The sequence below is a fragment of the Rhea pennata genome, chromosome 9 (assembly GCF_028389875.1).
Source record: "Rhea pennata isolate bPtePen1 chromosome 9, bPtePen1.pri, whole genome shotgun sequence".
NCBI lineage: Eukaryota > Metazoa > Chordata > Aves > Rheiformes > Rheidae > Rhea > Rhea pennata.
In genome coordinates, this window is record NC_084671.1 from 28,761,895 (window position 1) to 28,774,001 (window position 12,107).

At 38.3% G+C, this 12,107-nt stretch overlaps 1 protein-coding gene across 5 annotated transcripts in view; it reads left to right on the plus strand.

The window, feature by feature from the left end:
• Positions 1-12,107, plus strand: part of FARP2 (FERM, ARH/RhoGEF and pleckstrin domain protein 2) — a 91,052-nt gene that overhangs the window by 2,963 nt on the left and 75,982 nt on the right. For all 5 annotated transcript variants that reach the window (XR_009959213.1, XM_062582252.1, XM_062582253.1 and 2 more), the window contains exon 2: positions 2,661-2,896. Coding sequence is in view for 4 of the 5 variants with exons in the window: in XM_062582252.1 (XP_062438236.1) it covers positions 2,693-2,896 (204 nt within the window). In the remaining variant the exon portion in view is untranslated. The remainder of the gene's footprint in view (positions 1-2,660; positions 2,897-12,107) is intronic.

The window sequence follows — 12,107 nt, forward strand, 5'->3', positions numbered from 1 at the left end:
GCTTTCCAGAACCAACTAGCTTCAGCTGAAGTGGAAGCTGCAGGAGACACTGTTAAGTCACCTTCTGTCTGTCTGAAGTCTTCTTTTTTCTTCTTTTTTCTTTTTGTCTTTTTCCCCACTTCCAACAGCTGCCACTGTTCAAGTCTCTTTTATTCTGAATACGTGAAGTGTCTGTTCCTTCTGGTTGCTTTTATTCAGACCAGGATGAACGTGTTTATGGAGTGCTAATTGTAAGTGCAGTTCTGTTGCAACTTCAGTTGCTTGAAGTTTCTGAGTAGTAGTAAAAACTCAGTATGCTTGTAAGTGAAACAGTCTCAAAGCGATGTTATGAAACCGAGCTCTGGGTTCTTTGCAGATTAGTAGTTAGGGATGTTACCTGTGCAGGTGGGCCTGCTGATCTTTGTCGTGGTGCTTTTAAAATTTACATTCTAGAAGTTTATCTTTTCTGCTGCGTCCAAGTGGCCACGTGAACCGGGAAAGTACACTGGAATGGTATGGACGAAGCAAGGTGCGAGGAACAACTTTTTGCTAATTTGTCATTAAGAAAACCAGTAGGTCAGCTAGTAGGCAGTATATTTTTACTTCTTAGCTTGAGATCGTCCTTCTAATGCTTTTTTTGCTCTGTGTGCCACTGGTAGAAAGATTGACGTTATTTTACTGTGATGACTTTTGAACTGTGCTGCTCAGGCAGGCCTGTGAAGGACTTGCATGGGTTCTGAGACCGACCTCTAATCAAAGCAAGCTTTTTGGTAGGTGTAATTATCCTACAAAGGCATTTATCTACACTCCTGCTGAGAAGCTCGTCCCTGTGGAGATCTGCAAGTCCAAAAAAAGGAAAGGAGTGTGTGTGTGTGTGTGTGTGTGTGTGTGTGTGTGTGTGTGTTGGGAGGGGGGAGGCTGAAATCCTCTGGACAGCAGATCAGGAAGAAAATGTTTGACCTATTTTGTTTCATGTTCTCTTTGCATGCACAAAGAGTAAAACCTTGGAAAAAAAGCTCACTAATTTCAAATGACACTTAAGGCTAGCTCCATTTAACTCCACACAGCAAGCTTCCTACCTGCTCAGCACAGGAGAAAGGAATGTTTTCATGATTCGCCTTTCTCCTTTTTAGACAAAGCACTTTATTACAAAACAAATGTCTAACGCTTCATTGATTTATTTTTTTTTTGGTTATGTGCCAATGATGTCCAACTGTCCAAACATGAGTTTCCACATACCTTTCATTGTTCGGATGTAGCGTGGAATTTGGGAAACACAACCAAAAATGTGTGGAGGAACCTATTGGTTTCGGTGTGCATGTTGTACTGAGAGCTTTGCAAGTTGTTGCCAATTCCTTAATACAAAAGGTGAGCGTAGGGGAGCGGCTGCGTTGGAGGCGCTGTGGGCCGAGCACGTGCACCTCCTTTTCGAATGGACTCTGCTGCGGTCTGGGGAGAGGTTGCGAGCGCTCCCAGGACGAGAGGGAGCTAGGGAGAAACACACTGAGAAGCAAGGGCATACAGGGTCTGAGAGCGTTTTGAAACACCCGCAGCTCATCTGCTGTTTGTCAAGTTGTTGGCCACCCTGACTTCGTAGTGCTCTTTCTGTGTACCCAGCCATTGCAATTTCAGGTATAGCAGGAGTGGTTACGAAAAACTGGAGTGTTGGCATGCTAAAAGAGTCCCTAATTGCTAAAGCTGCCCTTTGAAGCTGTGGTTTATAGTGTGATTTAGAGCGAGTGAGAGGTGGTGTATTATTCTCTCAGACAGGCTAGCAGCCTGAGGACTGGAAAGCACCGAGTTTGTTCCCCCTTGTTCCCCCTTTCTGTGTCCCTTTCCTCACACAGCACATGGCATCAAATGTTCGGCCCTGCAGAACTGGGCTAGAGTACAAACAGCAACTTTGATCTTCCTCCCGCGTCAAATTAAACATTTGCTCTGCTTGCAACAACTGTCACCAACCCATGAAAGTAAGAAGCGTTGCGTAGGGACTGGCCTATTTGAACTACAGTACTTTTCAGTAATTGAGATTTTTGCACAGTGACTTAATCTGGGTACGGTGCAGGTTTGCTAATAAGATTAGAACTATTATCTGCTCCAGAAATCTACAGCATGAGGGCTCTGAACTGCTGGCTTTGGTTGGAATAGTTACAGCTTTGCATGAGTCATCGTTTTAAGGGATGAAGAAAGTTAGTTGTTCCTGTTATCTCAGGGTGTGGGCTGACTTCATCGCAGAGTCATTGAATGGTTAGGTGCCATTGAAAGGAAGAGTCCTGCTTTACCCTTGAGTATCTGCTGCAGATGTTTTTTTTCCTGTGCTGTCACCAGTACTTATTATGGCTTGTTTAGGGAGTGAGATTGGAAGAAAAATTCATCAATCAAGAAGTTTAAAAAGTGCCTGTGTGTAAAGAGGGAGGGAACATACACGTGGCTGTTTTGAATATCTAGTTTCCTTACTATGTTTTGGAGTAGCTTTCTTTTTCTTTTTTTTTTCTTTTTTTCCCTTGCCACTTATATTTCTTTCCAACAGCTGGATTTTTGAGCAGAGTTTGATCAAATTTTACTGGCTTTGATAGTGGGATGAAGAGCATTAAATAAGGACTTCACATGTGACTACTCTTCTTTGGATAGCATTTTCTTATGGTCTATCTTTCAGACTGTAATTCTCTGTTTTCTTCTAGGTTTCTTCTTAGACTTCGCTCACTGTTGAAAAATGGGAGAGATAGAAGGAACATACAGAGTTCTGCAGACTCCTGGCTCTCGTTTGGGTGTCCAGAAGAATGCTGGAGTGAGTACCTTGGAGCCGGGACAGAATCTCTCTACTGCGATGGCATTATCCCCTGCCAAAATGCATGAGAGGGATCTACAGATCAAAATAAAGATGTTGGACAACACCGTGGAAGTACTTGACATTGAGGTAAGAGAGGTTTAAACTTGATTTCAAGTACACTTAACTTCAGATAATGTAAAGCTTACAGAATGTGCTACCACAAACAGCAGGGAAACTTTGACGCAGTATTCAAATAAAGATTCTTGTAGGGAACTGCCCTGCTTACGAGTAGGTAAATGAGTAGTGCTTCTTGTGTGTTTTTTTTTTTTTAATCTTTTATATGCAACAGATTATTAGTGTGTTTTAACAGACATTTATTTGAATACAAGCGCATATGGTAACAGTTTTTGACTGTTTATTGCATTGGGGTATACCAGGTATCTTCTGCCAAACTGTTCTTGCTTCCTGAGCCATATGCAACTCTGTTAATTTGGAGATAGGGAAACAAAAGGACTTAAAAACTTTTTATTGTTATTATAAATGATTTTAATGGATTGTATCCTCTTCAAGTAAACTTCTTTAAATTAAAAAGTTTTTGTCTGGTGCTGCATTTTGAGCAGGAGGAGCTGGAGGGAGTACAGCATTTCTGAAAATCAGTATGCTTTCTTAGCAATCAAAGGAAGCTGCCTTAAGAAATACAAACAAATCACACTCAAATGGGGTGGCTTTATAGTAAAAAAGAAAAAAAAAAAAGAGGAAAGTACTTTGTTCTTCAAATTCTTCTTTCATTCCCAAGGTGAACCTCAGACTCTAATTTTAGCTTGCCTAAAGACCTTTTGTTAGAAAACAGTTCTATTCTAGTCAGGATACTTGAACTATCAGGTATTCTACGTTAGTGTAAAATTGCCTTTATAATTAGTACTTGTAGTCTTAACTTGTTGCATACACTTAAACAGGTTTTACCAAATGGAATAAGAAAAATGTCTACAGAGCTCTAAGGAAATAGTGGCTTTTCAGTGAGGTGTATTCTACAGATTGATGTCCAGCTGTTCCAGTCTTGAACGTGAAAATCTGTTTTTTTTTTGTTGTTGTTGTTTTTTTTTTCAATCAAGTATGAGACTGTGCTTGTATCCTCTTATACAAGGACACAGAGAATATGGCAAACCCAGCTATCCTTCAGTTGCTGGAAGTTACTGGAAACTTTTTTTTTTTGGGGGGGGGGGAGGTGGAAAATAATGATAAAAAATATGCTGACTTTGCCTCCCTGAGGTGTCATTTTTGAAGTTAATGTAGATGTTGGTGATTTTTTTTATCACTTGTAATCTTGACAACCAGTATAAGTCCACCATAAACGATTAAAATCAATAATGAATTTGTAACTCTTAGATCCCTCTTTATTCATGACGCAGTGACTGGAAATCATCTGTGCGTTAGCATATATGTTTTCCTTCTCTTCTTGTCTTTCCCTGTCAAATTTTTGGTAGCTTTTTGTCTACTCTTTTCATATAAATCTTGTGTGCCGCAGTAAACGTAACCTCTTTTTTTTCCCCTCGTGTAGGTCTTTCTGTTCTTTCTGACATAGTCAAAGCCAGCTTCATTGTTCTTGATCTGCAACCAGAATAAACTTTTTGACTATACTTGCCTCTCAGACAACCTCTTAATCCTTTTTCATCTTCAAACTCAGGGATGGTTGCAGTCTACAGTTGTGTTCTTGAGTTCTGCACTAATTTCTCTTCTGTTCTTTAACATCTGAGCATCCCTCTCTTGATTCTTTGTCATCTGCCCTTGCTAAAGTTAACTACTTTTTCACAGTACCTTTTTTTTTTTCTTTTTTAAAAAAAAAAACAGTCACTTGGTTCTCTGGCATCTACCGTAGTAGTCTTGAATTGTTTATCATCCCAGTTATCGTCCTTATTTCTCTCCTGCTTCCAGAGGCAGCTCCGTGCTTAATCCCTTGTCTTCCCCTACAGCACTTAACTGGTAGACTTTTCACTGAACACAAATTCAGCTGCAGCTCAGTTCTTAAAGATGTCTCAACTCTTTTAGCATGTTGCAGCACAAATCAACTGCTCAGTTGTTTTTTTCTAGCAAACATTGCTGCCTGCCAGTTTTTTTGCATCCTTCCATTGGTTCCTTCTCTTTGAAGCTTCAAGTAGCTAAGGAGCATATATACGGTTCTGAGGCTCTCCATGGCCTTACCTGTGGTTTCTTGTGAGAAGATACTTGACTCTGTCCCCTAATTGGGCCACAGTGTGGTACCAGTCTTCTTGTCCATCTGCTTTTGCCATGACTACAAGAGGTTTCCAGTAATTGTACACTATCTTAGATTTCTCCTTTTACCTAGAAAGCTTTTTCTGCTTATGACATTCACAGAAACATCTCAGTTTGGGTGACTAGTGTGCTGAGGCAGTTATTACCATACTATTCTTCTTTAGGTTGTTCAGCTTTGATTGCTCTTAGACTCTTGCCTCATGTTGTATGGAATAAGGAGAAGGGGCAATCCTTTATCTGTAGAGCATCCAACACAACAAGGTCCATAATCAGCAACTAGCATTAAAGAGTCCTAGCAGTACATTACCTACATCATTTGTTTTTGTCTAAATAACATAGCAAATCATAGCAATCTGGAATGAGATACCAAATTATAAAACTTGCTTTCTAATTTGCTCAGTGGACTGGTGGTGTAGCAGTGGTGACAGACCACTGTTTGAGAAGGAAATTTATAATTTTTCATTTGGGAATGGAGGGCAACAGTTAGGAGAGGTCAGCTATATTTGCTAGATAGATGGTGTGGTCTTGAGTTTTGTGGTTTTCTGAAAAAGCAATGGAAGAAACTCAGGATTAAGCAGGTGTCCTAGACTGGTTGAGGTTCTAGTTATAGTGAGACCAGTCCACTCCTTTTTGCTTTTGGAAATTTTTTTCACTGAGTCTGGGAATGAATGGCTGTGTTGTCTTCATTATCTATTTTATATTGGGGGGAGGGGCGGAAGGTTCCATGTGGTTTGTGTTTATTGATTCAGGTCAGCAACAGGAGTTTCTAAATGTACCAGGACAAGAGCTCTCTTGTGGAGGGTTTGAGTATGAAAGGGTGCAAATGTGTAAAGACCAGATGTCCCTTAACAGCTTGTGTCTAAGCTTCCTAGTAGAAGAAAACAATGCATTTTAAGTGAGAAGACTCACAAACGTGTGGGAAGTTAATCTGAAGATATGTCTTCTCCAAGCAAGTAGCACTGTCTGACTGGTAAACATGAAGCATACTTGCATGTGAAGTTTATTAGAAGAACCAGGAACTGGCTTTTTGGTCTGGCTGTCATCTTAAGATCTCTGAAGACAGGGTAGGAAAGGCAGTCTGTAAAGGGAAGCAGAACTGAGGACCAGAGTCAGCTATAAAGGCCTTTCTCATGTATGCTGTTGATACTGCCTACTAATGAAGATGTAGGTTATAGCAAAAAGCATTTTTTTTGTCTGTTTAAATAATATAAATCATTTGGAAATATGTATGTTTGTTCTTTAAGTTGTCAGTTTGAGGGGAAAGGTTTTTTTTTTTCTTTTTCTTTTTTTTTTCTTTCCCCCAAAGTTACAAGAAAGCTGATGTAGGAACCTTGTTAGCTGCTTTGCCTCAGAAGCTGCCGAAAGTGATCCACCTTGGCCATTTTAACCCTATGGGATAAGCCGATGCCTAGAGAAGCTGCGATAAAGATCTAATCCATACAGACGTTTTATTCTCTCCTTTCTCTAAGATGCATTTAAAACACTTGGTTATCTTCTGGCAGGCATTGGTAGATATACTTACTTGCTAGCTCTTCACCATTGCATACAAGTTTTAGTTCATCAAAGAGCATAAAAGAGACTGACAAAATAACTAGTGGGACAATAACAAAATGAGAAAGGAAAGTCTTTGGGGTTATTGCTGTGTTTAGAACAGCTGGTTAAAAGTTCAGCATAGCTAAAATCCATTACTTTTTGTCCACCTATTGCTCTGTCCACACTTAATATCTGTATTGTAAGGTTTTCTTTATAAGTAAGGATTTCTTTAATCTATGAAAGGGAGCCGTTCTTTAAAGTATGCTGGGGCAGCGTACTAGGGAATCTTTTTTGAATTATAGGAGGACGTATTAAGTGTATTTTAGAATATAAAAACTGAAAATTGCAGGTCTATGCTTTCTTCTTTTCCTCCCAAAATGGTAAGCAAGTGAAACATATGCATCCAAAACTAGATTGGAATACTGATTCTTTTAATGAGACTCCCCCCCCATTTTTTTCACAGATATCTTGTTTAGTTAGTTTAAATCTTGCATGTACCACATTGAGCAGTACCTAGCCTCTTCTCTCCAAGTTAAGCCTGTTGAAACAGGTAGTTTTGTAGACTGCTGGGGCATGGTTGGCAAATTTAAGTTAGTGCAGAGTTTGGGTACATCTCAGGAAGAGGTTTCTACAATAGAAATTCTGCCAGCAGTCTCATTTTTCTGAAGAGATTGAACTTGGAGGCATTTGGTCGGCAGAAGAATATGCAGACTTAAGTAGAAGTGTCTGGGCTGTGTTTAATTTGCCAAAATGACCACTTTAATTTTACCCAGAAATATTATAATAGTCCAGGGCAGATTATGAAAGACAATAAAATCTCTTGACACAAAGGGCCATTAAGGATATGGAAAGTTGTTTTATACTTGCTGAAAGCCTTTGCATTGATTTATTGCAAAGTTACAAGTAGAATGTGTTACGGTGATAGATATATGGACTGTCAGAGGCATAGAATATGGCATGTATGTCTGTGTTAGTGGAAACAATTGATCTTTTTATATGGCATAGCTGGAAAAAGAGTGGTACTAATAATATGCAAGATTGATACTATCTTAAAATTCAAGTAGTGAAATAGCAGGTAGATACCTTTAGTCAAAAATTATATATATATATATATATATATATATATATATATAAAAAATAATATATATTATGTATACAGGGGTGTGTATGTGTGTGTGTGTGTGTGTATATATATATATATATATATATATACACACACACAAACATACAGTTTATGTATAATTGCTTGCCACATCTTCCAGTTGTTTCCTCTGATGTAATCCATTTATTTTGGATCTTTTACTGTCTGCCTCTTTCTGGCCCAGTTTTCTCCTTGCACTGGCTTACAAGGCATTGAGTAGAACTGATGCCACAATGTGATACTTAATCTTCAGTCTATATGTTGTTCCTTGTGTAGGAAATACATGTTTTATTTCTTACTCGTAGCATAGGGCGTTATTCACACAACTTAAACCACATTTTTCAGAATGTTTATCATGTTTGAAGCTTACCAAACTCTTTCTGGGTAGAACTTAATGCTTTTTCTGCTGCTTATATCTCTTTCTGTCAGTCTGCTTGAAAATGAGGTAGAATTCAGTAGTGAGAGATATTTCTGTATTATAATTGCATTTTTTTTCTATATTTTCATCTAGCTTTGTAGACCTCTAACAGCTTTAATAAATTATAGCACAATTTTTAATATTCAGCAAAACTAAGTGGGTCTGCCTCTGCTATCCAATGGGAAAAATTAAGCTAGAACTCTTGCTCCGTTTTATTGTGTGTCACGTTGCTTTGAGCAAATTGTCTGTTTTGGTAAATTGTTTTTTTTTTTCACTAAATCAAAGTAACATGCTTCTCAATAATACGTAAATATTTGTTAGTGTTAGAGTCACAGAATGGGTAAGGTTGGAAGGGACTTCTGGAGATCATCTAGTCCAACCCCTCTGCTCAAGCAGGCTCACCTAGAGCATGTTAGGCACTTGTTAGTTTACCCTTAGCTTTATTTTGGTGTGAGTTTGCCTGAGACTTCAACTAGTTTTTGTTCCCTGTGCTGGAATTTCAGTTTTCTCCTGTAGTTTTGCCACACACTGAAGTTAAATATCGTTTAAGGTTTCCCCTGTGAGTTAGGCTAGTAAAGGTGTCTTTGTGCTCTAGAACATGAAGGTGTGCCTTAGGAAATTTTTTATTCTGTCTTTTTCTTTCTGCTTTTTGGCGTTTTGACTGTGCCTGATATTTCCATATCCATTACCTAGTTTCCTGAAGGTCACTGTATGTTTCCTATTTTCTTATTTGTAAGTATGTGAAACACAGAGTATGTTCTGTGTAACTGCTGTGCTATGCGGTTTAGCTCTCTCCTTTTGATGTTACTGGGGTGGGGAAAGCTCCTCTTTACCACAACTTGTGAGAACAGCATAGTCAATCAGAACTCAGTTTTGTTTCTACGTTTTCCTGTTAACTATTGACCACTGATGGCTTGTGACTATTTTTGAGTTGACTCATGTACCTTGAAGTGTTAATCCTATTATTATATGAATAAAAAAATTAAAGCACCTTATTCTATACTAAGTTGAAAACAGTTACTTTATGTTTACTCCATCTTTGCCAGTCACCTAGATGATGCTTTCTTGTTTGTTTTTTTTTTTTTCAAATATACAAATTGCATCATTAAAAATGCAAAATTACTTTTTATATGGAGGGCCCACATTTAGATATTGTTTTATTTGCAGTTTACTGGCGTCCTTAGTGTGAAAGATGCATTGAAAATTGCGTATTTTCCGATGTTCGTTGTTTCACATTGGTGGTCAGCTGTATGAGGCCGGGACTCATTGCATTCTGAGGTCCTTAAAATCAGGAACTGGATTAGGACTTCTAGATGTTTTTGGAGCTGTGGAGCAAGCAGGCTGAGAGCTTGAACATACCCTGTGACAGAGAATATTTGCGTTGTACCCAATGAAAAATGTTAATGAACAGTAACGTCTTACAGTAACAGTAATCCTGTTAGGAAGAACTTTGTTAGGGCGAAAGTAGAAATTTTGTAATTGTAACTACAGAAATGCAGTTATTGTGCAGTTGTAATAAGACATTTGCTTCCATTAAAAATGGAAAATATGTAATGGGAACTGAGCAAATCCTTTGGAAATGATTTTCAGAAAGGTAGTCCTTTACTGCATATTGTAGTGCAAGAAGATTGGAGTGATTTTTTTTTTTTTCAGCTCGTCTTCAGCATTTCTACGCAGGAGGCTTCTCCTGCAGGATGAAGCAGGCCAACTCCTGACTTTCTGGCAGAGGCAATGCTCTGACGTGCTTCTGCTTTCGTGCTTTCCGCCTTGCTCTCTGTTCATGCGTTCAGACCCTTGTTTCATAAAGGCTTTTTTCCCCCTCTGTGCTGTAGAAGTATTAACAGCTTAAATATGTAGGAAGTGGGAGGACAGACTGCTTCTGAATCCTATTAAGCGCTATGCTAAAAGAATCTAAATGCAGCCTTAGTAAGCTCAGTGTTTTTCTTCTCTGACCAGGAAGAAATAGTCAAAATTCCAGAACGAATCATAGCCAGATGTTTATGATTGCTCCATTTTGACGATCCTAAATATGGCAAATAAGCTGCCTTACAACTTATTTTTGTCTGACCTCAGAAGAGAAAGTTAGTAATTCAGTATTTGAAATGTGAAGTTATTATAGGGTTTAGAAAGAAAGTAATTGGAGCTTTGCTATTTACATACTGTTTTATTCTACTATTTTTTTTAAAACCTGTTATTTTGTGTTTAGGGACTTGATTTTTTTTGATGCTATGTAGGAATGTGGTATTGGGTGGGGAAAGGTGAACCTGCAGCCATTTTATTGGTAGAGGTTTTTTTTAAGGGAAGCTGTGAGCTTTATAAAAAAACAACATGCTGCTCAACATGCTGCTTTACGCTTCTGTAGACAGTAGCTGTCACATTGGGTAGAAAGCAAATTGAGTTATAAACCGATGAAGGAGAGAAATCAAGATCTGAAGGTACCTATAAGAAAAGTCTATTAAAACCATTTCTCTTATGCACATAATATAGCTTAAAACACAGAAACCATTTAGTAAAATAAAATCAACTCTCATCCCTGCCCTTGATATATAAATGTAGCAGATTGAGTTCTGAACTGTTTGTGTGGTTGTGGAGTAGTCTAACGAATGAAATTGTGTGCAGCTTTAAAAAAGAAAAACTTGTATGAGTTCAAAAGAATGAACTGAAAAACAGTGCGAGAGTTGCATTTATTTATTTTAACATAGACTTGGTATAAAGCTAAGCTCATTTTAAGCTTTTTTTATTTATCAGGAGCATACTGGGAACTTCGGGCTAGCAATTACTCTGTCTGACTGAGACCTGATAAAATAAGCCAATGCATAACCTCGCAATCTTGACCTACGTGCAGGAGTGTAGTTCTTGTACTTAATTCCTTTCAGGTGTCTTCCTAAGCAGCTAATATACTGTCTAATTAAATGTGTTTTATTTAACAAAAACAAACTTGGGAAACTTGTAAAGAAAAAACTGTTACCCTTTGCTTTCTTACTAACTCCGCTAGTCGGGCATACTCAGTAATAAAGAAAGGAGCTAACAGTAGTTTCTGACGTTGTCATCTGCAGACTGCAGATGTTTGTTTCTTTTTCATAATTTAATGATGGGAGATGGTGAAAATTAGCTGAAATTTATGTCAGGCCATTCCACACACTCACACACAGACAAAAAAGCCTTATTCCAAAAAGAATGCGATTGTCTGGGAGCCGTTCTTTGAATGTGGGTAACATTCAGACTTAAGGGGGTTCTGGGATTTCCAGCATAGAGTGTACTTGAGGGATGGATTCTTCATCCACAATATATCGGGGCAGGGTGGGGGGGAGCAAAACGAAAAAACAACCTGCAATCAGCTGAAGACGGCTTCAAAAATAAATGCTGTGTGCTCAGCAACCGTAAATTTCCCTGAACTATTGTTAGTGCCTTTCTGAAGGCAGGGACTTGACACTGAACAAGGAAAGTCTGCTGATACCCTACTGTGTTTAGAGAAACACCTTTGTAGGTATTTATTTAAATAAACAGGATTGCAACAGCATACCTGTGTGTCATCAGTTTCTCCTTTTTTAACATAACACATTCTTGGCAAGAGTTTATGTGAATGGAGAATCAGACTTAAAATGCGGATTATGTTGTTCTTTAGTAATCTCTTTTCTATTGTAGCATAATTTATGTTACTGTTTTGGCACAGTGATAATATTGTGCTTGGTTTTTGTGCCCCTGCTTCTGCGTTTTTTTTCTTTTTTTTTTGAATGCCATCTTTATTGTGAAAGCTGCTGTTAAACCATCACTTAATATTAGAAGTTGTTTTTTTTCCCCAGCTTTGAGATGGAAGATGAAGTATTTTGAGTGTAGCCAGCTACTAATGCTGCCTGACTACTACAGCAAGCTGTGAGAAGAAAACCTGTAAATGATTCAGAAAGGCACCTAGTAAATTGGGCGAAGCTCATTTTCAGATGCACTTCCCTGGCTTGAGATTTGTGCTTGTATGTTTGACATCTCTGTTACTTAAG